We start from the raw sequence: 27,613 nt of genomic DNA on the forward strand, positions 1-27,613 counted from the left end.
AAAATAATGTACACCCCGGTGTAACGGCACAATGCGAATACCACCTTGGGTGTGCATTTTAATTCAACGGCCCATCGTCAATTATTCCTTACATATATTTATCCATTCATGTTTTAAGCGAAAAATCTGAAGTTAATAATATACATTAATTGTGATTCTAAATTACTCTGTATTGTTCAACTCCGTATTACCAAAGATATTGGATATAACAAGATGTGGCACTGCTATTACTAAGTATGGGGCGAAATGCAATGCTCAATATGGCCGCTCTGGCAGCGGAAAACATCCAATCATCAATCATTAACCCTCTTATTATGTTTGGGGTCAAATTGACCCCAAAGCTACTTTGACATCTCTGAAAAAACATGATAATTTTATTTTTAAACCTTTAAACCTACTTTTTGACTTGAAGTTACTTTTAGTCACCTTGGATAAAAAATGTGTACGTCAAGTATATAAATGTACATACATTCAGTACACACAGTGTTCCTGTAAAACTGATCTAATGAGTGTGTTTAACTATTAATATGTGAAAAACTGGTAAAACTCTTCTCAAACAAAATAAAATTGTATATATTATATTCATTACTACTTTTATTTTGAATTTTTTTTTTAAATACACCAAATGTACGTGCTACAAAAGATATGTTTTACGCAGAAATGAATCTATTAAATAAACAATTTATGTATATAAAAAAATAGTTTTTTTCCTACAATTACATTTTAAATTTGAAGGTATTTAGCAAATATTAAACCATCTGAGGTCATTAAAACACTAAAATTTGAACATAATAGGAAGGTTAAGTAGGCGTGCACATCAAGGCGTTTATGCCGGCAGTCGGCATATGTTTTCAACCGTGCTTTTCAAAAATGCCAGCAGCTAGTGGGTTTTTATCTCCATAAGTTTTTTCCGCACTCAACGCTGAGCACCGAGAGTTTAAAATTTTTTAACTTCAGGTGAAACTCTCAGCTCATCAATGTCTCTTCTCACTCGGCCATCCAATCACAGTGAAGGAGGGCGGGACAAATATCACAACAACCAACCGGCGCATTATTCAACGACTAGTAAATAAAGCAGAAGTATCATAGCAACCAAATTGCTCACCTAAAAAAAGCTGGCAAGCGCCTACATTCGGTGTCCGCCTGGCCTTTTCAGACATGTTTAAATGTTTTGGTGTACACGCCCATAGATATGTATAAAGGCTAGATGTGTTACGGCGGAGTCTCTAACGTTATCCCCTGGCGGCCATTTTACCACAGGCAGCTCGCCCACTCGTAACATTGAGTTTAATGGTGCAGGTACTTTTAAATGACCATAACTTGCTCTATTTTTTACCAATTTTCAAATGGTTTGGTTTCTTACAAACGTTATTAACGTGGCTATAATTCTGGATGCTTTAACAAGTTTCATGAAAAAAAAAAATTAGTATAAGTATGCAGGTACATCTTTGCTGTTTATAACAAACCAGACCGTTTGAAAATCAGTAAAAAATTAAGCAAGTTATGGCCATCCAAAAGCACCTGCACCACCAAAACTCAATGCTACGAGTGAGCGAACTGCCTGTGGCAAGATGGCCGCCAAATGTGGACGTTCCACTCAATTGGCCAGCAGCGCGGGCGAGACATCTAGCCTTTATACATGTCTATGTACACGCCCCTAAAAGACTGATGATTCACACGCACAGTAGCTACAGTCAAACAACTTTGAAGAAAGTTGTTTTTAAAGCATAATTGAGCTTAAGAAATAATAGTTATTATAAAGTTGTCAGATTTAATTGTTGGTTAGAAATTGTTGTTTAATTGTGACTTTAGCACATGATTTTAGAGATATCCGTCTTTCCCAATTCAAATTGGTCTTTAGTCTCGCATGACTGTAATAACTGCCAGGAGGCATTGCAAACATGGTTCCCTAAATGGACTTTGGTATTACCCAAGGAACCTAAAAAGCTATATGCCAGAGTTATAAGGGAAACTAGCCATAGCATAACTCCAGCAGTTCGGGACCATGTTAAAACACTGTGGCTCCCTTTGTTTCGAGAATGGTATCTAAAACTGATTTAGGCGTTTTATAGAGTCTGTAAACCTCTCTGTTTGTCATAGTTGGTCCTCTGTCCTACTCACGGTCTCATATTCTCTTGTGCAAATACGTGCCCAAAAGGCTTGTTCAGCACTACAACACATCTCTTGTGATTGACATCACAGCTTGTTAAAGTGAGATTAGACGCTAATGGAGAAGGGATACATGCCTGCAACCGTGACCCATCCGACACAGCATAATTAAGAAAAGTTTCTCCCTTATACGTGGTGAAAGAGCAGACTGCTCTTATGATAAGGGTTAAACGCTATTATACGCCTCATTAAAATATATGATCTGGCTGCTGAAGGGGACGAGTTTGCATTTTATTCACGGACAGACTCGAGAGCAAAGCAGAACATATGAATACAGACGGAATGCAGATTCTGTGTTAATGAAATACGGTTATACACTGAAGTTAGGAGCTGTAATAGGATCCTAAATACAGAAAAATCACAATAAAAAAAAAACTAGAATCATCAATAAACTATAAAATGATCTATTAAATGATTAGTGTAAGTGTTTAACAAACTTTTTTTGTTTAGGTGTGTTTTTTGTGTGGAGCGGAGCTCTTTGAGCCCCTGAGAGATATGTGGGCAGACCCTGTCAAGTCTAAAGAATGGTGGCTAGTTGAGCGGGGGGGATTTTAGGACCATGCTCTATATTTCATGTCCACATCACATGAGTTGTGGTTCAAAGTCGGCAGCACATAACATTTTGAAAATACTCTGAAATTGTATCTCTCTTGGTGTGTTACTAAAGCATAAGAGGGGGGCAGGAGAAAAACCTTCCAGCACTAAGCAAGAGGAATGCGTCACTTTATGAAATTTAAAAGGGAAATGAAAGTGTGTTTGAGAGAAGTCAATTGATTGCAAGATTGTCTAAGATAACCACTTGACTGCGAGGCAGACTTTGTGTCCTGGAGCGCTGCATGTACAGTTTGCCAATGCTTCACCTAAGGCCGTGCGTACACAGTGCGATTTTTGGCTTACGATCAATCGGGAGATATCGGAGGTGGCAAACCACAGAAGACAAGAAGCCTAAAATGTAATTGAGAGACTTTGTGTACTGTAGACTTTGTGCATTCATTTTTTTTAGTATCTTGCATGACAACGGTTTTAGAAGTGTTATTTGCATCACACATCCGTTACACTGTAAAAAGTGAAAGTTGGATCAACTGAAAAATAATGTCACTTGGTAAAACTTACCAAATGTTAGCTTGTCTCTTAAAGTGAAAAACTTTAAGACGAAAAACATTTTTTAAATTATTTTAACTGGTAACACCTAAAATATTTACGACTTTTCTCTTAAAGTGAAAAACTTTAAAAAATGACTTCAATGGTAACGCCTAAAAAGTTTCGCTTTTCTCTAAAAGTGAAAAACTTTAAGGTGAAAAAAGTTTCAAAAAATACTTTTATTGGTAACGCCTAAAATAGTTAAACTTGTGAAAAAGTTTACATCATGTTACCTTTTAAGATACATTGTTACAGTTCCCTTAAGTGCGTGTGAATGTGTATATCACTTTCAAACAATGGTGAGGATTAACGACAAAGACAGGGTGACGCGGGAGCCAGGAAGTATATCGCTATCTGAAATATTCCCAAAGACGGCGTTACAGGGACGCAGGAAGTATGGCAAGGGAGACGCAGCGTCTCGTTGTCTTCTCAGGGAACAACAGTTACTTACGTAACCCGAGACGTTTTCATGTTTCAAACACAACTATGCAAAAAAGCATTTTGGTATGAATCAACATTCACATACAGAAGATATAAACATTTAAAGCAAACAGGTTAGCACGTGTGCTCAAAAAGTCTAGAATTTTTATGATATATGATATGCATAAAATAGATTCAAGCACTTTCAATGACCTGTTTCTATGTATGTTTATTTTCAAAAACTTCCCAGGGCCTTGAAAATTTTCCCCCAGATCCACCAAGGAATTTAAGGACCCCTGTGGGAACCCTGGAAAACTTTAAGATGAAGAAACTTAAAAAAATGACTTCAATAGGTATCACCTTAAAAAGTTAAGCTTTACTCTGAAAAAAAAAAAAACTAAGTTAAAAACTTTAAGATGAAAAAACTTTAAAAAAAATATTTTACAATTGGTAACACCTAAAAAAGTGAAACTCCCAATCTTTAACTAAACAAAACAAAACATGTAACAACTAAACACATTGAAAAAAATATAAAATTTGCGTCTGCTATAGCAGACAGGTGGTTACTTTGATTTGACTATAAATATCGTAGTTAAACTATTTTTTGCTGTAGTAAAACAACTTTTGGCCATGCCCGTGCCGTTTGCTTATATTTTCTAACACAAATAATTTTTTCTAAAAACAGCATGGAACTGTGTCAGAATTCAGATTATAAAGTCTTGTCGTGTACTATATATGGTTTGTTGTTTTTATTTGAGCTTTCATGCATATTACATATTAAAACGTGAAAATTGGGGAATACAGGGAAAGATTATTTATACTATATACTATTATTTATTATTTATACTGCAGGGATTTCTAAGAGGCACCTATTGTAGTATTGTTGTGGTATGTTATATTACTCTATAGGCAACAATCTAATGATTAGAAGCAAGTTAGCAATTACTTACACTTTAGTAATGCTAGTTTTTAGTTATACCAGTTTACACTGTCTGAAAAATAGTCAAAATATGTACTAAATATGCACAATATATTTATCAGTTTTATTTTCTCTTTTTTGACCTGTATTAGCACTACTATAATATGTATAAATAAGTGCCTCTACATAAATCAGGTCAAAAGCACACTTGGTTTATAAACATGCCTGTAAACATGTTGGGAAGGCAGACGATGAGATACTTCATTAATATGAAGTTGGAATTTTATGACAGCGTGCTCATTTTGTATTTTTAGATCCCCCATCTCCCGTATTCCTAACACGAACCCTATAAATCCCAACCCTTTCCTTTCTTTAATCTTACCTACCAAACTTCATAACCCCCACCCCCTACCCTACACAAAAAAATCCTTCCTTTATCACCCGAATAAAGCCCAAATATATGTCTATGCTCATAGCACTAACTATTAAAATGTGAAACCTTTATATCTATATCTAAATAAATGTGGTTGACATTTTAAAATGTTTAAAAAGCTTTCTTTTCTTTATCCTAGAGGAGATGTTTTTAAGGGAAACCTGTGCCTGAGCCGTCCTGATACGGCTTTCATTCCCCTAACCCATGTTAAGTACAGTTGTAAGTACACTTTTTCCTTATAAACTTTAATAGACGTGTTAATATGTGCTGTGTTAAGTACACAAATGTGATATCTGAAGTGTTAGTGCATTTACAGGTGTGCATTGTTCTCAAACGTTGTAGTCTGTAATGAATGTTCTTATGGATAGACTAACTCTTCTTCCTTGATTTTCTTTTGCTCTTCCTCGTTTTCTTTTGCTCGCAGTACTTCATCGGTTTTTGCTGCAAGGAGACAAATGGAAAACATTATAATGGACGATTTAATAATCATAGATTTCAAGTCAATAGCTGTGTTTCCATTACCCTTTAAATTGCACAAATTGAAAACACAGCCAATGGAAAAATGTCATGATCGCAAAAAAAAAGTTTGCATTAGTTGGTTTTTAAGGCAATTCGGAAAAGTTATATTTCAGAAAGACTGCAATGGAAACAGTTTACTGGCATTTTCAGGTCACTTGAAGTAAGTAAGCCACATAATTATTATTTGAAGATGACACGGTATGTACTAAAACCTCCAAGAAACACCTCAATACGTGTTTGCTCCCAAGTATAAGAGGCTTTTCTTTGCCATTAATGTTTGGATAACACTCCTACATCTCTTTTGATATAAAATAATGTACTATTACCTCCAACAAACACCTATACGTTGTTGCTCCATATATAAGGGGCTTTCCTTGGCATTAATATTTATATAATACTCTTACGTCTCAATCAGTTAAAAAATAATGCCTAGTGCGGTGGATATGATATTAGTAAACCTACCAACATAAATCTTTGAATGACTTATCGCGAGAGGAAAAACTACAGTATGATTCAGTCACATATCAGAAATTTAGAAAATAACGTTAAAGTTTTCAGGGTTCCCACACCTTAGTTAACTTCAAATTCAAGGACCTTTTTAAGCACTTTCCAGGTCCAATACCCTCAAATTCAAGGACTAAATGTGGGGACACATTTCAAGTGAGAGCAAAGTTACATTGTGTTACCTTTTACCGTACATTATTAAAGTTCCCTTTCCAGGGAACTCGCGCTGCGTTGCTGCGGTGACACTTTGGGGACGCCTCCAGGGGTAAGTGCGTCTGAATGTGTATATCAAATTCAACCAATGGAGAGGCTTAACGACAAAGACAGGGTGAAGCGGGGGCCAGGAAGTATATCGCTATCTGAAATACTGCCAAAGACGGCGTTACAGGGACGCAGGAAGTATGGCAAGGGAGACGCAGCGTCTCGTTCCCTTCTCAGGGCACACTGGTTACATACGTAACCCGAGACGTTTTCATGTGTCAAACACAACTATGCAAAAAAGCATTTTGGTATGAATCAACATTCGCATACAGAAAATATAAGCATTTAAAGCTAACAGTTTAGCACGTGTGCTTAAAAAGTCTAGAATTTTTATGATATTATCCTAGACAACACAGGGAATAATATGGATTTTTTCCCCCAAAAAACTTCTTGCATAAAATAGATTGAAACACTTTCAATGATATGTATCTATGTATGTATATTTTCAAAAACTTCCCTTGAATTTTACCCCCCAGATTCACAAACTTTCAAGGCTTTCAAGGACCTGTGGGAACCCTGAGTTTTGGGCAAATCTGCAATGTAAACGCAGCTACTGATTTCAACATGCTGTGCAAGACTGGATTAATCGAGCATATTTCAATTGGTAGACATAAACAGTTTAAACCGTTCATTTCATTGAGTATTCATGAACCCCTGATTCCTTCAAATCTCTATGCATATATACATTTGTATCTTTAGCTCCTCAGTGCACCTTTTAAAATAATTTTTCAGTACTCTAATTAAATGCTTAAGAGAAACTCTTATACTACTGAAGCAGGTTGTGTACATGTGTATTGCAATTCATTCAGTCTGTTGATTTGCTCCGTTCCTGCCCTCCAAATAATGAAGACGTTAGCCGAGATGAAGAAATATAGTGAGCGGTGAGGGGAAACTATCAATACAGCCTGTAAATTAATTACACCTCTGTTCCCGCACATCATTTATTCTAAAGCGTTCATGTCTCCCAGGAGCAATTTGCCTTTATTGCTGTTTTTACTCGCTGATGAAGGAAGTCATGCAAAATTGAGTCCCTTATAACATTAAAGGGAGGTGCTGGGGGTGATCATAAACGAAAGCTGTTGAAAAAAACTGCATATTGGTAAATGTACACCTTGCAGAAATAAGTGAATGATACGATTGTGTGAATTTGATTTGGGTGCACATTAGACAAACAAAAGCTGAACTGTTTAATTAACGGCACTTGCACGGCTTAGTCTTGAAGTATAGTTCGTTTTAGTAAGCGTACACAGATTCGAATGCACAACCTCTTGATTCGTACACTGTAAAAAATGATTATGTGCCTTAGTAGATTTAACAAATAAACAAAAAAAAATCGGTGTACGCATGTGCATTGCAACAAATTGCAATACCTCTCCTGGCCTACATACTCCTGTACAAAGTACGCACGGCTACAAAAATTTGCATCACATGCATGTACACTAACCCTCGAGTACATAAACGCGTTTATGTTTATCAAATGCTCTGTAACCTTATTTCAGATATGGACACTTATTATAAACATATTTTCAGGTGCTGGAAATAAAGCAGCATTCGATAGCACAGCCCTCACTGCGACAGACAGCTAAAGACTCACTTCATCTACACTTCATTCCAGTTTGGCTGGCAGGACAGATAATGGAGCTTTCATTGAAATCCAATTGTGATTATATGTGTAATTGCAGCTTCAGGCCCTCAGAGTCATGTAGGCACGGAGGTCTACATTTCACCGAAATGATCTTTCCCTGTTTCCGAGGCTCTCGCGCACAAATTGGGTGCGCCGCGTCCTCGAATGCGCACGGATGCCTCCCCCTCCTTCCTCCCGGGTCAATTAGCATCCGCCGTTCGTTAAAATTGGACGCAACGGCGCAAACATCAGTAAGAAATGGCTGAGGCCCATTATCGTTTCATGATTGATGGATCAGTTCTGTGTCGCACAAACACGGGCACAGAGGGACCCACGATTTAGATTGAATAAAGTACTTTAGCCCAATCTAATTTAATCGCTATAGTAGAGGCGCACGCAACACCTACTCTCCTTCACCCACTTCCTTTCACGCTTCCGACAGCAGCAATTCATTGGTGTAATACTGCAGGCCGAAGGAGGTTACCGGCCCACAAAATTACATTAGGCAGACATGTGAGAGGTTATTGAATTTAAGTGCGCGCTCGCAAAAAGATTCGGCCGTGAGCGTGTAAATGAAGCCACGGGAAGGGGGAGGTTGTTGAAGAATGTGATCCTATTTGTTTGCGCGTGTAAGGACGTGGGCCGGTTTGAGAAAAGTCGGAAAAGACGGTATTAAAGAACGATGAAAATGCTTTATTAAATTCCTAAAGTGAATGAATTGCGTGGGTGGATGATCGTATGACTCCGATGAATGCTGTAACGGAGACAAAGGCGAAAAAGTGAAAGGTAAGCTGTGATGAAGATCGACCAGTCGTTTTTCAGCTTCATATTAGCGCCAGACCATCGAGCAAACCCTCAGGAGTCAGAGAGGTTTGATGAACTACTTAAGCACAAGAATCAGCCAGAAAAACACACACAAACACACATAATTTTTTTTCAAAACTATGGGACATTTCACAAGCCTTTTTTAAAGATATCAAATAAATCTTTGGTGTCCCCAGAGTACATATGTGAAGTTCTAGCTCAAAATAACAAATAGATAATTATAACATGTTTAAAATTGACACTTTGTAGGTGTGAGCAAAAATCTGCCGTTTTTGGGTGTGTTCTTTAAAATGCAAATGATCTGATTTCTGTCCTAAAAGGCAGTGTCGTGGTTGGATAGTGCAGATTAAGGGGTGGTATTATCCCCTTCTGACATCACAAGGGGAGCCAAATTTCAATGAACTATTTTTTCACATGCTTGCAGAGAATGGTTTACCAAAGCTAAGTTACTGGGTTGATCTTTTTTACATTTTCTAGGTTGATAAAAACACCGGGGACACAATTATAGCACTTAAATGGAAAAAGTCAGATTTTCATGATATGTCCCCTTTAATGGTTAATTATAATGCTAAAATAAAAAAGCGTGGGATTGTCTTTTCTGTGATGGACAAGAATTTGAGGTATTTTACTGAAGTGAACCGCCTGGAGATACAAGAGATATTGTTTATAGAGTGCATACTAGATCTACAAACCACACTATTATTTATGCAAATTAGTGTTGTGTGTGCGTGCGTGTGAGAGAGAGAGAGAGAGAGAGAGAGAGAGAGAGAGAGAGAGAGAGAGAGAGAGAGAGAGCGAGCAAAAGAGAGACTAATGTTAATACTGAATTATTTTTATTATTAAACTTTGTGTTAAGCTTTTTGCTATCATTGTTTTATTTTATTTCTGTAACTTAACTATTTTACTTTTAATTTTGCACTCCCAGGTGAAAAAGTAGTACACTTCCATAGTGTACTTAAAGTGTCTTATTTTTGCACACTAATTTTGTACTTAATATACTAAAAATTAATCTTTAGTACTTCTTAATTTGTTCTTAAGTGTACTTATTTGTGCTATTTTTAGACACCATGAATATGAACTAAAATGCACTTTTAACATACTATCTCTGTATAAAAACTTTATTTAGTTAACACTTGTATTAGACTTGAGTTCAAGTTTACTACAAGTGGTACCTAAATACATTTTTCAATACATTTTTAGCACATTTTTGAGTTCATATTTATGGTGTCTCAAAATAGTACACTTAGATAGTACTTAAGATGAATTTTTCGTATATTAAGTACAAAATTAGTGTGCGAAAATAAAGCACTTTAAGTACACTATGGAAGTGTACTACTTTGTCCCCTGGGGCTATATACTATATTTTCTTTGGCAATATAAACATAGAGTTTTTGTCATGCCAATAAAGCACACTTAAAAAAACAAACAAAACAATCATCAACAAATGAATAGCCAATAATAAAACTGGTTTTGTTGTAGCAAATATCATGTATCAAATATCACAATTGAATAAAAACTTTATAAGAGAAAAAAATAAAAAGCCTAAGAATGTAATAATGTATAGGAGGACATTTAACTTGGATGCCCTGTCTTTGAAGATCGGACTAATAAGGGTGATAGGTCACATAGTAATGGCAGGGTGCAGTACATCACATCACCACTAGATGGCATGTTGCATTTCTCCATCTCTGAGATCAGTTTTCATGTGCTAAGTACAGTGACAACGAGCGGCCCGATTAAAACACAGTCCATGTACATCTTGTTAGGCATAATTTGCATTAGGGAAATTGGACTCGGGCATGAATTTAATTTGTACAATGAGAAACAGGAACAGCAGAATTGAGCAAACTGCAATTAACATCAAATCTTACTTAAACTATAATACTTAAACTGAAACACACCAATCATCTGTATGTACAAACTGCTGACATATACTGTATATTTCAGCTGCATTAACCGCCTGTTTGGGAAAAACAAACAAACAAACAAGCACTTGACTTAAAATGTAGATAACACTGTCACATTCAAGTACAACTTAAATGATATTCATGAAATATTAACAAACTAAACAATCAGAAAGGAGATATATCAATATGATAAATTATTCATAACAAGTTGTCTCACTGGATTTCTATTTTAGATGCTGACTGTGGGGCGAGTCTGAGAGATCAATGACTCTATAATCAGACGTCTGCTGCGGCAGACCCCTGACTGATCCCTCCTCTATCCACTGACAACAAAATATTTAAGTGATTTGACTCAAATGAAGATATAAAAGTACAAAGTAATTAATTCATTACACGAGATGTGTTTTTCCAATAAGGCCCAAGAGAGCCGGCAGAGGGAAAAACAGCACACAAGCATCACGATAAACCTTAAACAAATATGAAATATTCTGCGTTTAAATAACACCGCTTTGGGTTTATTTCCGCACTTGGCCTAAAGTTTCAACAGCAATAATTTCAGATGATTTCTTTAATTTACACGTAGTAAAAACTGGAGATTTCGATGCAGAAACAAAGATTGAGAGTTTTCATCATGTCCACATGAGACTTTGGTTAAACAGGGCTGTTTTATTCATGAGTTTGAGAGATATGTGCGTAGGCTTGTCTGTCTCTTTCTTCATTGCATCTGTTGTAAGTTCAAACTCGAAGTCAATCTGAGTCAATGCCGCAAAGCCTGAATGAGAGCAGCGGTTTATTATGAAGGGCTATACTTTAACTGAACAATGCATATGTTTCAGGGTTGAGTCTCATTTGTGTATTGACACAAAAAAAACTTGCTGGCTATGTTATCGCAAGGCATGACAAAATAAAGCTTTTCGTGTCCATATCTTTACCCCAGAAAAGTTTGCAAAGATCATATCCTCAGGTGCTCAGGTAAGACAACGAGAAATAAAGAGAGAGAGAGAGTAAAAGAGAGATATGTGCGCATACACATACAGTATCCTATAGTGCTCTTTTCCTTTCAAGGCCCTCTTTATGTAAATCTTACCTATAGGGCTGCAACAACTAATCGATAAAATCGTAAAAATCAATAATGACATTCATTGTCAACGAATTTCCTCATCGATTAGTTGGTCTGTGACGTCACATGCTCTCACACCATCATCGGACAGCACGGTTTTTATTTTTTGGGTTAAAAGCAAGGCAGCTTTGCCAGGTCCTTGGCCTTTCTGCAGAGTTGTGAATTGGGCTACTTTTAAACTGTTTTCACAGGTTAGAGATGGTTTATAGTTGTTGGTATTTGGATTGTGAATAGTCATTGGGATGCTTCTGGACAAATTTTAAATAGCCATTGGCTGTTTTGTAATGCGGATCTGGCAACCCTGACGGGACAATAATGGAAGCAAAGCGTAAACGAACGCTGGTTAAAGGTTTCATTTCGTCCTGTAATATAAGTGAGTTTGTATTGTTTGTTGTTGGGTTTGTAGTATGAACCACAAACTAAGCATCTGTTTTAAAGGCGGGGTGCATGATCTCTGAAAGCCAATGTTGATAGTTGAAATTACCTAAACAAACAAACCCCTACCCAAATAGAATCTGGACCTTCTTTGGATAGACCCGCCCCAGACATACGCAACCCATGCAATGATGTCGGTAAGTAGACATGCCCCTTACTGCTTATTGGCTACAAGTGTGTTTTGGTACTCACCCTGAACTAATCGTTTGCAGAATAAACGTTTTTGTTTACACTTATTAAATGTGTGTGTAATGTTTATAATGATTATGTATATATAAATGCACACACATGCATGTATATATTTAAGAAATATATTATATTTATTTATATATATTTTTTCCTTAAAATTATACATACATGTGTTTGTATTTATATATACATAATATTTTTTGATGTACTGTGTATAATAATTACGTAAACAAAAACTTTTATTCTGCAAACGAATAGTCGTGACTAATCATTAGGCAGCCCTACTGTTTTCCAAAGTTTTTTTTTTAAATCATGCACCCCACCTTAAAATAAGAGGGAAATCCAGATTTTTATTATTGTAACAATGCATGTATATCACTTTCATATCATAATGGCGTATTCATTGTGTTAATAACGAATAGTGTTAATTCTCATCAAGGTCTAAAGTTGAAAATAAAAATGAGTTTATTAATCCCTGAAGACTCGATTTGTTTTGTTTGTTTATGTTTTGGCATTTAAAGATGTTTTACTATTTAAAAACTGCACAACGTTTTTATTTACAAAAATATTATATTAGTAAAACTCTGTAGTAGTGTTTAAAAGTAGACTTCTACATGTGAATACCCGAATTTAATGCCTTAAATAAATTCGCTAAATGAGTAAATAGTTATGCTTTTATTCGATTAGTCGATTAATTGAAAAATAATCACCCAATTAATCGATTATAAAAATATTAGTTAGTTGCAGCCCTAATCTGTACATTTATATATTAAGTAATTATTATCTGATTTAGATTTTAGCCTTCACTTCTCATTTAAATTTCAGTCTATTCTTTGTTATTGTGTTGTTGTATGTTTCTTGTTTTTATGTACAATGCTTGGCAAAACTAAAAGTGCACACAATCATGCCAATAAAATACCTTGAAATTGGAGAGGGAGAGAAAAAAAGAGAAAGCAAACAGCCCACATAAAGGGCGAGAGACACGGTGGTCCTTGGAATTAGCCAAGCAGCAACGCCTAAGCTGGGATGAACGGTGTGGGGGTCTGGGGTGGGAGAGGGGCCAGGGTAAAGCTTTCTTATTCAGTTATATTAAATTCTAATTGCAATGTCAAGTTCCTGTGTAAGCTGTCAGTCCAGGCTATTGAGGCCAGAGAGGTATACATATACAGAGAGATGTAAATCAGAAGATCAGGGGATGTGCGATGAAGGCCAGACACCACAGAGAAGTTCAATTCTCAGTCTTCTCGTATCCTAATGCTTACGACTTGACTTAAAATATTGATAATCAATTAGCACCATGTCTGTTTTGGCACAGAACCGGTGTCACGGTCTATTACGCTGTCAAATCCAATTCAGCGCTTATTCAAAGTTCATTTTTTTCCGCGGTCGCTTCGCCTTTGGAGAAGTCATTAGTCGGGAAACATAGCCCGGGGTGTAATCCCCTATTCTCTTTCATTACAGCTGTGATGAGGTAGGTGAGGGAGATTATTAGAAGTTTGGAATGATCATGAAGCTCAACACAGACTGTCAGATCCCCCTACGTGTAATTCATCTAGCCTGTGTTCTCCACACCACACCCCCAGCAAACCCTTTTCCCAGGCGGGGGGTGTCCTAGTCTGAACAGCAGGGGTTTGGAGATGGACATTATTCATGAACATCTGCAGCAGGGTGAATATTCTTCATGAGGGACCGCCACCTTAATGGGGGAAAGCTGCTCGTTTGACTTTAAACTAAAAAAGCTGCCATTCGTATTAGGGGACTAAAAACATAAACGTGAGATCAAGTAAGAGACCTCAAACAAGAAAAAGAAAATGGCATGCGCTGTCTTTTCCAATCTAGTAACACTGATCATGGTCTGGTGGTGGTATAGTTCACTTTTTACGTGTACACGAGGGTAAGTGACACAAATTTCGTCATCAGACGAACTTTGTACATGCAGGTCGCACAATTTTCTTGCAATAATTAGTTCATGCACAAGGTGGCAAACGTGCCCTGGGGTCTTCGATTTACAAGGTAGCAGATGAAAAACTGCATAAACAAAACGGACCAGAACGCATGCAAGCTACGTTGACAATGGAGGCCATATATAAGAGATTTTGCAAAGAGGCCAGGAAGTACCCTTATTTATGCAACTGTACCATGAAAGAGTACAATGATGTTTATGTGAGTTTAAACTCCTGGCGTCACCCCTTTGGAACTACTTAAAGGTGCAGTGTGTAAATTCTAACGGCTTCTAGTGGTGAGGTTGAAAATTGCAACCAATGGCTCAATCCATTGCTCACCCCTCGCTTTTGAAACGCACAGAGAAGCTACGGTAGCCGCCAACGGAAAAACATGTCATTGATGGAGACAACTTATTAAACAAAGTTTGTCCATTAAGGGCTTCTGTAGAAACATGGCGGCACAAAATGGCGACTTCCACGTGGGGGACCCTCTGTGTATGTAGATAAAAACAACTCATTCTAAGGTAATAAAAAATACCGGTTCATTATGAAAGGTCTTCATACACCCCTGATAATATGGTTTTGTATATTATTTTGCATTTCTGTGAAGAGATACTTCTAAAAATTACACACTGCATCTTTAACTGTTCCTTACAAGCCCCTGCAGGCCAGGAGAGGTATTGCATGTGTCCAACACCTGCATGCATTCAAGTCAAATGAAGTATGCTTTGCGAGGTGTGTTCGACTATATGAACTATACTTTAGGGCTGTGACGCTGTCAGTATTTTACCACCGTGTTGATAATGCATCACTTTATGGTGGTGGTTATAGAATATGTGTGTGGGTGCGCGTATGTGCATGCGGGCATTCATGCATATAGGCTTCTATATAATGCATACATATATTTTGTAGGGCTGTCAGTCGATTAAAATATTTAATCTTGATTAACTGCATGATTGTCATGAGTTAACTGGAGATTAATCGCAAATTAATCACACATTTTTATCTGTTCTAAATTTACCCTAATTTAACACTTTTCAAGTCTCTAAGCAGCATGGGTGAGGACAAATATAGATGTTTTATGCAAATGTGTGTTTACGCCAGCCTGTTTAAATTTTCGACAAAACCATCAGCCATTGTTTTGTAGGGCTGTAACGATTAATCGTGTGTCTGAAATCGATTCTGAATCGCAAGGCTGCGATTCTGTGTTTCATGCACAGCTTGTGCATGTACTACGTCATTTGGTCAGTAGGAAGTCCTTATTGATCTAAAATCATTATGAGTCAGAGTCGTTTATAATGTGCATTTACTAAAGCAAAATCATTAAAAATATTCTTTATCATGAAAATACCTGAAACAATTTGAAGAACGGCGATATAAATATTCCTGTAGACATTTCCTGGAATAGCGTTTGTAATGCTACTTCTTCTGTGGCACAAAGGGTGTTTCTGCACGAGAGCGCCCCCTTGCTTTTGGATGTGCCGGGATTTCACCGCAATTCATTAAAATTCATTCATTGAGAAAACGTGCATTTGCACAGTTGCACGTTACACCCCTATTGTTATGTATATTAATTTTCTCTTTGCTGCCTCATCATTTGTGACCGTGCTGGCAAATTGAGTCAGAATGAGTCAGAATGAGCTAATTAAATGGTGAAACGACCATTTACAGCATTGGATTCACTAGACGAGAGTTTAATGTTCTTATTTTTATGAAAACCTCCAACTCGTTAAGACAGCATGGGTCACATTTACTGTTTAAGGCTGAGTCTCAACTCATCATATGGGCTAACAGAAATTGCGCGTTGCGTTAATCCCAAGTTAATAAAATTAGTGGCGTTAAAGTGAATTTGCCTTAACGAATTATTAACGCGTTCATTTTGACAGCCCTAATATTTTTAAATATACAAAAGTTAACAAGGATCAGATATACGCTTCTTAACAAATGTGTGTGTTCATAGGCACCAATTACTTTTTCCGCCAGTGAGTGTTTGCCACAACGTCAAGCAATGCGTAGGTTACTTAGCAACAGCAGACGATGGAGCGCCGCTTTAAAAAGAAGAAGAAAAGCGGTCACGTTTCTGCATGGTTGTAGACACAAAAAGTAAAGCAAATGTAAAGCAATTGAGCATATGTGCTTGGCCATTTCAGTGGGTGCTCAAGCCGAGCCCCTGAGCACCCACGGGACCAGAGCCTATATGTGCGTGTTTATTGTAGCACTTCTATCAACACACGGTTTAAGTGAGGAACCTTATTGGGGTTATAATGTTTCCAGTCATGCTGAAAATGCGTTCTGATGGTGTACTGGTAGCACAGATTAATACTTTTTCGCAACCTTAAGTGACCAAGAGAGAGTATCTTGCCTCATTGTTCCACCCCCAAGTCAGCGGGTTATCAGTTGCTTCCCCTTGCAAATAGCGCACTAACTCTGAGTCTGCTGGCCGTTTGCGTTCACACAAACTAGAAGACATCTCGCTGGGCGAGACTGTACTCTATATTTCATATAGTTTTGATGTCCAAGGGTCACACTTCACAACCGAGGGTCGCACTTCACCACCACAGTGGTTATAACAAGAGTCACAGCCCTACTTCCAGCTTTACCGATCATTAAACAAGTATCAAACAATATAAAGCACCTGCAAAATCAGCAGGAACACACTGCCTTCCTCAACAGGCTTATGTTGAAAATGAAGTTCATTTCTTTGAAGTAAATAAAAGGACAAATGGTTTAAACCGGACTGAATTCAACATCATTTGTTAAAACAAACAGTCAATGGCCTAGTACTCATAGATGTTTGAGGTGATTAACCCATTACCTACATAACAAAAAGTAAAGTTATATTGACAGTCTTAAAGGTAGTCCAGACTCAGAGAGTGAATGAGGAAAACATCTGGCAAGCAAGGAGAATTCCTTGAGGTCTAGGGATGCTAAGAATCCACTTGGAAACCTCTTTAGCAGATGAAATGTCCAGTTGCATTCTGTAATGACTTTGATGACTAAGAAAAATATCAGATATTCTCCAAATTTGACACCGCAGCATGTCAGTGATATTTACACTACTTGAAAAATGTACAGTAAAAGTGCTTACATAAAAGTTCACATTATCGCTCGAGCAAAGTAAAATCCCATTCAAATGAGCATCACGCTAATAAATAAGATATTTATACTAGTTAAATGCCCAGATAGGTTTCATAACCACAAGAACATTTATCCAATGGTAAAGTTACCTGCATGTTTGCATTAGAGATGAAATGGTATGAAACATCACGCTTATAGTGACCAAAATCACCACGTTTATATATATATATATATATATATATATATATATATATATATATATATATATATATATATATATTATATATTATATATTATATATATATATAAAGTAGCATAAAAATATATGTTGATTTTTTACAGTGTGGTTCTGTCCACAATGGTGTGAAATAGTAGCTTGCGTACACCCCTACAGTCATTACCACCAAAAGCAACTCTATTCAGCTCCTCATTAAAAAAAGCGCCTGCTGTTTTTTGACATTCTGCATCATGTGCGTAAACTATGCTACAAGTTTAAACGATCATCTATTGCTGATATTGTGGCCTATGAACTAATAAATCTGTATTTTGATCTACTTTATCGTTTGGCAAATGAGCTGGAGTGTGCGGTTAATAATATCTGAAATGATGGGAAAAGTTTTTGACAGCACCTGAAACCAGCATTGGGCTTTGGCCCGTCTTTATTGAGAATGGCAGCCAGTGTTTACCATAGCAGTTAAAAGCAAAATGAGGCCTGACAGCTTTGTCAGTGTATTTGAGGATTTTCAGTGGCAGAGCAGAGATTCTGCTTGATTCCAGGCCTTTTATCTACCAAACACTGGGTGCTACTTTAGATCCCAAGAAAAAAATAAATAATACATTTTGGGAAAAATATTTAAGGCCGGACAAGAATGACAGATGATCGTCCGCATCGTCAAAATCCAAAAAAGCGAATTTGAGGAGAAGGTGGAAGATATAAAAGAAAATTTCTGTAAACACAGTGCTAACATGTCAGGAGACATTAGAGAAGCAATCGGCAACAACAACACTGCCTCTTCTCTGTGTCCTCTTTGCACCCTCCTCCTCTCCATCACTCCATTCTATCCCACTCAGCATCAGAACGTCTTTCTCTTTGTCTCTGGCTGAGGGCTATTATTTTAACCTCCCCTCATCCTGACTCATAAGTGAGAAGCAAACAGCGTACTGCTGAGAACACAAGCGGCTCCCCTAAAGGAAAGAGCACAATCCACAGCTCTGAAGAGGGTTTATTGAAAGAGGGAAAAAAACACAATATTTGGCCAAGTTTTTGTTCAATCTATTCTGCTGCTGTTTTTGCACTGTTGGCTACACACAATGTGGTTACATTTTATATTGATGGTCCCCTTTGACAATCTGTTGAATACAAGTAACCCTGCACTAGAGGTCAAATGATAAGTGTTTTTCAGGGCCGATGTCAATACCGATTATTAGATCGAGTAGACCGATGGTTTCAGCAGTGACAACATAAACAAATGGCTATCGTGGAACAAACGTAACTTCCGGTAAACTTAATCAATAACAATACAGTAATTTTAGAGTAGTTTATTTTTGCTAAATAAATAACAAGTAAATTACCTTAGTTTAAATCATAGCTAAAGCATAATATACATTTTTAAAAATGTCTTTTAAACATATTTAATTCTGGCTCTGTTATAATGTTAATTATAACATTCATATTAATAATAACAAAAAATTGCAGGAATCACCCATAAACTATATGAAGAGTTTGGTTTCAAAACACAATAAATCATTTGGACTAATTTTGGTAAAACGTGTTTTCTATACCAAGAAAGTGACAAGATGAAAACCACTATTTTCTGTTACAAACTTTCACATAGCATCTTTAGGTTATAAAAACATAAAAAATTCAAATCCATAATTTGATTTTCAAAGATTTATTATAAAAACAAATTTTTTATTCCACGAAAACGCAATAAATCCATGACAAGTTGAGCTATAAATCTATTGAATCAATGTATAAATGTGCATTGATCTTTGCCATGTTATATTCATTTAGTTAACTAGTGGTATACACTGATTAAAAAAATAAACATTAATGGCATAAATCAAAACACTTACTTTGTCATATTAAGAACACTGTCATTGCTGCGGTTATACTTGATGTCTTCGCTTAACATTTTCACAGCGATCAGCTGTAGAATGTTTTGGTCCTGCTCGATTTCCGTTGGCTTCAGGTAAAATAAAGTTAATTTTTTCTATAAGATCCCCTGGGATCAATGTTTTAGCATGAGAAGCTTGATGCTGTCGTTAGAACAGCGAGTGCCTCTCTTGGAAATTATTAGATGTTGATGGCTAACATTTCTTTTCCGTCACAGAAAGCCATCACAGGTTTATCAATGCCATTAAAGTATTATTTTGTTTTTGTTTGTTTATTGATCACGAAGTACAAAGTAGATGAGGAAAACTAAGATTCTGTGTACTGTTTACATTGCGTGGAATGGTGGGCTGTAATTTGTGGAGCGGATTTATTGCATTCTGTAGAAAAAGAGGAGTGGCGTTTATCGCGTTTTGGGAAAAAGGGAGAAAAGATGACAGAATAACACGGCAGATATTGTATTTTGCGTAAAATTAAGAATTAACTTTTAAATACTGACCTGATATAATACTGATTTTGGCAGTAACTCATTTTTTTAAATGGCTTTTATCACGTTTTGGAACCAGACTCTTCATATATATATATATATATATGTAAGGAATAATCAAATTATTCCTAAATAATGCACACCCAAGGTGGTAATGCGGCACGAAGTGGAGCGCCATTACAACCCGGGGGTGCATTATTTCAAATAATTTAAAGGACTGGAGTCAATTATTCTGACTGAATGTTCCAATGAATGTTGTACATTATAAACAACAACCAATTTTATGTTCTGATAAAGATAGGATTGTTTGTTTTCACTTCCGCCATTTTATGCGTTGGTTGGTGATACTAATAATAATAATAATAATAATATGTTTATTTTCTATAGTGCCTTTCCAATGCTCAAGGACGCTTTACAAAGACAGTTGGAATACAGCAGACATTCAACAATTAAATAGAACATAGAAATAGGTAGTAGTCATTTGCTACAGACCAAAACATAAGCAATTGCAGTTGCACATTGCAAAGTATTTATATACAAGACAAAAAGCAGAAGAATTAGAAGACATTCAGGTGAAAATCAAGCATAAGCAGGGGTCTGAAAATATTGTTGCAGATACTCTCTTTCTCTCTTAAAGCGACACCAAAGTGTTTTTTTATGTTAAAATAACGTTTCCAAAAAAGTTTCAATCGTTCATTCACTCGAAACAGGGTGAACGTCACTTTCACATTTGCTTTGCAGCCCTCTATTGGCCAAAACCGCACTAAAAAGTTTCCAACCGTCGGGTCGCGGTCCTGTAGTTCGAGTGAAAACTACAAAAACTTGCTTTACGGCAGACCTACAATCCAATCAGAGCCAGCTTTGCTGCAGTAAGCTAAATTATTTACGACAGTGGTAATGAACAATTCCGTTTACAACCTGTAGGGGGAGCAAAGAGCAAAAACTCTTTAGTGTTGCTTTAACGGAAGTGTTATGTGAGTATGTTATCTTTGTCTTTCTTTGCACTTTACTCAGAACCTGAAACACAGGTTCATCTCTTTGTTTGGGTGAGTATGGAGTATATTATGGGAGTATTATGGTCGGGGTCTCCCGTTTCGTCTTTCGGGTTTGCCACCACCCTATCTCTGAGCATGTTGCCCTCTACGTCTCTCCTACAGGCTGGTGCACCTGTTTGCAATTTTCTGCTACGAGTTACTCATTAAAGTTGGCGGACTAAAAGCCAGGAGGAGGAAGACAAAGGATACTAGACCTGATAGCCAGCTAGCCAGATGCGTTTTATTTCCATATTTATGTTATGTTTATTGATTTAAGTCTCTTGATTAATGGTTGTTAAGTAACTTCTGAATTATGTTTAGGCACAATTATTCATTATGTTACTCTACCTTTCCTTTTAATTTAATTTAATTTAATTTAATTTAATTACTTTTGTAAGGACGTATAGGAAGCTGTACCGTGTAATGCTTATGATAGCCATCTTACAGCTTAATTTGGTAAGTGTTGGTCAGAAGTCTGGTAGACTGTGTCCAGGGAGGGACTTGATGGAGTTTGATATCTGTGTCTTGAGACATCCCATCCTCCCTTTATTCAGTCTTAAGCACTTCATTACTGATGGAGGGTTCAGTTATTCATGCATAATGCACAAACCCTACAGCCAGCTAGAGGGGATCACTCCTTTCTAATCACCTGAGATCTCACTGAATGCACACAGGTGTGTGTGCGTATAAATTCATGTAATGAGTACTACAGCGTGAAAGATTTTGTGGGTTTTGGGGCACACAATGGTTGGATGGATAGATGCAATATTTTTTTCCAGTCGCTGCACAAAATGTAACATTTTCATTTTTGCATTAATAAGAAAATCCTACACTAAAAAATAGTCCTTAGGGGTGGTACCCTTTCAAAAGTTATAACTTTCCACCTAACGAGTTCATATTAGTACATACAGGTGCACTGAGAGGTACATATTGATGCCAAATGTATACAGTCGTTTGACAATTTCCATGATTTTGATTTTTAAATATTTGATCTATCAATTTCATTTTGATTTATCAAATAACTGATGGACACAGTAATACAGTGAGGAAAATAAGTATTTGAACACCCTGCTATTTTTCAAGTTCTCCCACTTAGAAATCATGGAGGGGTCTGACATTGTCATCGTAGGTGCATGTCCACTGTAAGAGACATAATCTAAAAAAAATCCAGAAATCTGTATTTTTTTCCTCTTTCTTTATATGATACAGCTGCAAAAAAGTATTTGAACGCCTGAGAAAGTCAATGTTAATATTTGGTACAGTAGCCTTTGTTTGCAATTACAGAGGTCAAACGTTTCCTGTAGTTTTTCACCAGGTTTGCACACACTGCAGGAGGGATTTTGGCCCACTCCTTCACACAGATCTTCTCTAGATCAGTCAGGTTTCTGGCCTGTCACTGAGAAACATGAAGTTTGAGCTCCCTCCAAAGATTCTCTATTGGGTTTAGGTCTGGAGACAGGCTAGGCCACGGCAGAACCTTGATATGCTTCTTACAGAGCCACTCCTTGGATATCCTGGCTGTATGCTTCGGGTCATTGTCATGTTGGAAGACCCAGCCTCTACCCATCTTCAATGCTCTAACTGAGGGAATGAGGTTGTTCCCCAAAGTCTCGCAATACATGGCCCTGGTCATCCTCTCCTTAATATAGTGCGCAGTCGCCCTGTCCCATGTGCAGAAAAACATCCCCAAAGCATGATGTTACCACCCCCATGCTTCACAGTAGGGACAGTGTTCTTGGGATGGTACTCATCATTCTTCTTCCTCCAAACACGCTTAGTGGAATTATGACCAAAAAGTTCTATTATGGTCTCATCTGACCACATGACTTTCTCCCATGACTCCTCTGGATCATCCAACTGGTCATTGGCATTCTTAAGACGGGCCTGGACATGTGCTGGTTTAAGCTGGGAAACCTTCCGTGCCATGCATGATATCAAAGAATGACGTCTTAGTGTATTACCAACAGTAACCTTGGAAACGGTGGTCCCAGCTCTTTTCAGGTCATTGACCAGCTCCTCCCGTTTAGTTCTGGGCATTTTCTAAAGATTGCTCTAACAATGGACCTTTTTTCACCAAGCTGCTTGGCAATTTCCCCGTAGCCCTTTCCAGCCTTGTGGATGTGTACAATTTTGTCTCTAGTGTCTTTGGACAGCTCTTTAGTCTTGGCCATGTTAGTAGTTGGATTCTTACTGATTGTATGGGGTGGACAGGTGTCTTTATGCAGCTAAGGACCTCAAACAGGTGCATCTAATTTAGGATAATAAATGTAGGGGAGGTGGAGATTTTAAAGGCAGACTAACAGGTCTTTGAGGGTCAGAATTCTAGTTAATAGACAGGTGTTCAAATACTTGTTTGCAGCTGTATCATACAAATAAATAGTTAAAAATCATATATTGTGATTTCTGGATTTTTTTTAGATTATGTCTCTCACTTGCAAAAAAAAAACATTAGTAAAGCCCAATTTGGCATTTAAAGATAATAATTATTGTTTTAAAAGATTTAAGTTTGGTTTTGTAATTCTTAAAACAATGTGTAATTTAGATGGTGGCAAAGGTCTTAGGCAAAGTGGTCGTGAGTTTCAAATGAAAGTCAAGTCGCCTCCAAAAATAACATCAAACAGACTTCACAGTAAAGAGGTTAAAGAGATAAATCATTTCATTTTTTTTAGATCTTGTCATACATGCTTTTTGTGCCAAACATTCAGATTTAGTGTGAATAGGCCATAAACAATTTGAAGTAGCACATGTAGAATATGAATAAACGGTTTACATGTTCATTGTAGGAGCAAACAGAATTCATGAAATCTTCACTTTACCGCTTTGCGATCAGATAAAAAGAAATTGTATTACTTGGCAAAGGTCTCTGTATGAATCTGGGTGTCACAGCTGGTTTCAGCGTATTGACAATGGTGCAGAGGCCTAAAGATGATCTTCTGCTATCAGATAATCTTGAAAACAAGCGATTACACCAAAAATTAGGTGCAGCTCTCACTAAAGATGTCTGTGGATAGAAGATAAAGCACCACAGAGGAGAGCAAGGCAGGAAAGATAATAAGGAAACCCAGGGATGTATTACAGATTACTTACACAATCATAAATAGTTTCTCCTCTGCGTATTCAATAATGGCCTTCTCTATATTCAGTAATCCGTTTTGGGCAGCCAAAGGAAGCAGCTAATACAGTCTTATCAAAACTGGGTATTGGGATGCGGGGCCAAGTGTAGATGTTTACAGGGCGAGAGCAGGCAGACAAGGCGGAAAAGAAAAGGATGACACTAAAATCCAGTGGTAATTCCTCATGGGCTGTAATCCTGGGAAATTATGGCTCTGTGTGTATAGGGATTAGATATTTATTGTTAAGACGCTCACCCACTGCTTGCACAGTGAATGCTGGAAAGCTGATCGAATGATGACACGTATCAAGTCTGAGTAAATGACGATGACAAATGGCAAGATTAAGCATGACCGTTAACAGATAAAGAAATACAATTTTCCATTGCATAAGAACCACACTGTATTTCTGTAGAAATGACAGTATTACAGGCAGCTGTTTGCCAGTAATTACTGTAGATTTAAATGTATATGAGTTACTTGCAACAGTTTGTTCAAAGTTAAATAAACATTAACAAGTCTTTATCTTTACAGAATAAAACTAAAATAACAGCCTCATGCAAAGCATTTTGGGAACCAAAATCAAAAAAAAACAGAAATTATGAGGATTTCTGGCTCCCAGAACCCCACGGATTTATTGTATATGATGACTTTGTACCTGTGGATATGGTGAGATGAGAACCTTTAAGTTATGCTTTATAAAACCCTCTCCGAATGCTGACAACGCTGTCCGAGTTCTGAAACGTTTTGTCTCTCCACACATTTTTATCTTCTGTTTGTTACAAATAAAGTTTTTTTTAGAGTACAAACCTTTTCTTGCATATTTGCAAATTATTCTTTGAGATTGCACAGATCTGGGATATCCATACAGTTACAGCAATTAAAAACCTGCTAATTTTACTTCCATGACTGAAAGAAAACGACTTTTAAAGAGAACATAAAGGTTTTAAAAAATAACAATTTCAATACAAAAACAACGCAATTTTTAACATCAATCTTAAACTGGTGGTCTTCTTCCTATGCTTTGTTTTTCAGTTTACAAATTCCACCATCTAAATAGGAAATCGGCATGGGGTGAGCCCAACTGGCTTTTAAAGGGGATGTGAGATGAGACTCTCATTGGTTTATTGCACGTTATGCCCAAAACACACCCATTACTCATTAAAAGAATAGGAACAACCCTTTTAGACTGTGCGCTAGGCGCACAAACCATTTTTCCTGTCGTTAAATTAGCAAAAGTGGATTCAGACACACCCTTTTAGACTGTGTGCAGTGCGCTTTAGACCATGTGCTTAGATTGTTAAAATAGGGCCCTATGATTGGCCCGAAGCTGTCAGCAAGTTCTGACATCGTCATTTCTCAATGCCGTTAATCCTTATTCTCTGTTTACACATAGCACTAAATTATAGGTAATCTTACAACCTTCTCTTACTGCTAAATTGGCAGCGTGTGAAGGGACTAATGTCTTGAGAAAGTCCCTTTCCAATTGCATTTCAATGTTTTATAACTTAGCAAATCCATTCGGATATTCAACAGTTTAGAACAAATAGAAAATCTACAAACAAAAACCTTACTTACACAAGCTAAATATCAAAGCAGTAAATAAAGAGCTGCCATAAAAATAAGTAAATAATTTAGCACATATCTAATTTCTACTCAAGTTGGAAATGAGACAGACAATTCAAACATTACCTTAAAAGTTTACTAACTGAAGCGCTAAATGTATTCACAGTTTCAAGTTCATCTTTCTATTTTTGGGATCTGCTAGAATAAATTTGCATAGTTTAAAATTAAACAAGTAACAAGCACATAGTAACCCGGATGCTGCAAATTATTTTGAAAGGTACAGTTTAATATTACACAAAAATTAAATATAAATATGTCTTTTAATAACATATATGACATTATATTTACAAATGATTAAATCAAGTATTGTGTTTGTTACATTTAAATGTCTTGTCTAATCTCAAAACCGAAAGTAAACGGGTTAAATTTAATTCAAACAGTTGTCATTTATAGTGTATGATTTTTGAAAAACACTTTAGAAAAGGGAGTCAGGCAGAGTACCAAAACACACTTGTAGCCAATCAGCAGTAAGGGGCGTGTCTACTAACCAACATCGTTGCCTGGGGCGGGTCTATCAAAGGAAGCTCCAGATTCTATTGGGGTAGGGGTGGGCTTGTTTAGGTGATTTCAAATATCAACATTGTCTTTCAGAGATCATGCCCCTTACTGAAATAACACATGTGAAATGTGTGTTTTTGGAACATTTTTGTGTGAAACTCATGTGAAACACATGTAATGACATGTGCATAATGTGGTGACAATTTTTGACATGTGGACAACATGTCATCACATCACTGATTTCATATGTGATCACATGTGTTTTACATGGATTCACACAAAAATGTTCCAAAAACACACATTTTACATGTGAATTTGCTGGAATCATGTGTTTTAGCCCAAAAAAAAGTGTCATGTGGCTACTGTGCCTCTTTAGCCCTTTTCATAAAGAGTTTACGGAAAATACACAGAAAATGTGTCCAAGACTTTTCTGGAATTGTTTGATTTTTGGTTCAGTCACAGTGTCAATGATTTTCCAGAATTTGTGTGTGCATTCACACACATACTGTAAAGATCCCGTAGAGTCATATCTATCAATGGCTTGAGGGCCATGCAGAAAGCACATTAAGGTGTTAAATTGACTAAAGTGCTCAGTCAGCATAGTAAGAGAGTGTTATGATATTGTTATGAACTCTGAAATCATCTGATGTTGAACTGTTGCCTTGACACCAAGGGAAGCATCTCTGCCAACTACAGAAAAGTGTGTGAATGAGGCAGAAGAAATAGGGCAATCAAGAAATCACTGGAATCTATGTGCTCCCTTACGCCATGAACATGTCATGAGAATTAAGAGGGAAGGCTTTGTCCAAACTTTTTTGAACTTCTTGTTCTTGACAAGCCATATTTCAATTTGCATTAAGGCAAATGAGCTTTGAGAGCTGAGACAAGGCGCAGTGTCATTACTACAGTAGATAATGAGTTTCACAAAGGAAGGATAATCATGTAAGTTTGGAATTCAATATTATGGTCTGACACGGGTTAATATTCCCGTCGAAGGTTTCTTGAATCCAGGCGTAGATTTGTACACCTCTCTATAATTCCAGCAAACTCATTAAAGACATACATGTGCGATACAGATGTAGTGTAGACAGTGTCCCTGTTCGGAAAAAGAAATAGCCGAAGAATGCAAACACACAAGCAGGAAAAAATTAAACCAATTAATTCTCCCAGTGTGTTTTCTGCTGGAGATGAAAGAGCGCTGGTGTAATTTTTTTATATTTATTTATCCTCTAACTGAGGAACTTGTTGGATACTTCTCC

The 27,613-nt window shown here is 36.9% G+C and overlaps 1 protein-coding gene across 2 annotated transcripts in view; it reads right to left on the reverse strand.

Moving 5' to 3' along the window:
- rsrc1 (arginine/serine-rich coiled-coil 1) overlaps window positions 1-27,613 on the reverse strand; it is a 167,889-nt gene that overhangs the window by 26,822 nt on the left and 113,454 nt on the right. For both annotated transcript variants that reach the window (XM_073862786.1, XM_073862787.1), the window contains exon 7: window positions 5,455-5,522. In XM_073862786.1, the coding sequence (XP_073718887.1) occupies window positions 5,455-5,522 (68 nt within the window). The remainder of the gene's footprint in view (window positions 1-5,454; window positions 5,523-27,613) is intronic.

The sequence above is a fragment of the Misgurnus anguillicaudatus genome, chromosome 24 (genome assembly GCF_027580225.2).
Source record: "Misgurnus anguillicaudatus chromosome 24, ASM2758022v2, whole genome shotgun sequence".
Classification (NCBI taxonomy): domain Eukaryota; kingdom Metazoa; phylum Chordata; class Actinopteri; order Cypriniformes; family Cobitidae; genus Misgurnus; species Misgurnus anguillicaudatus.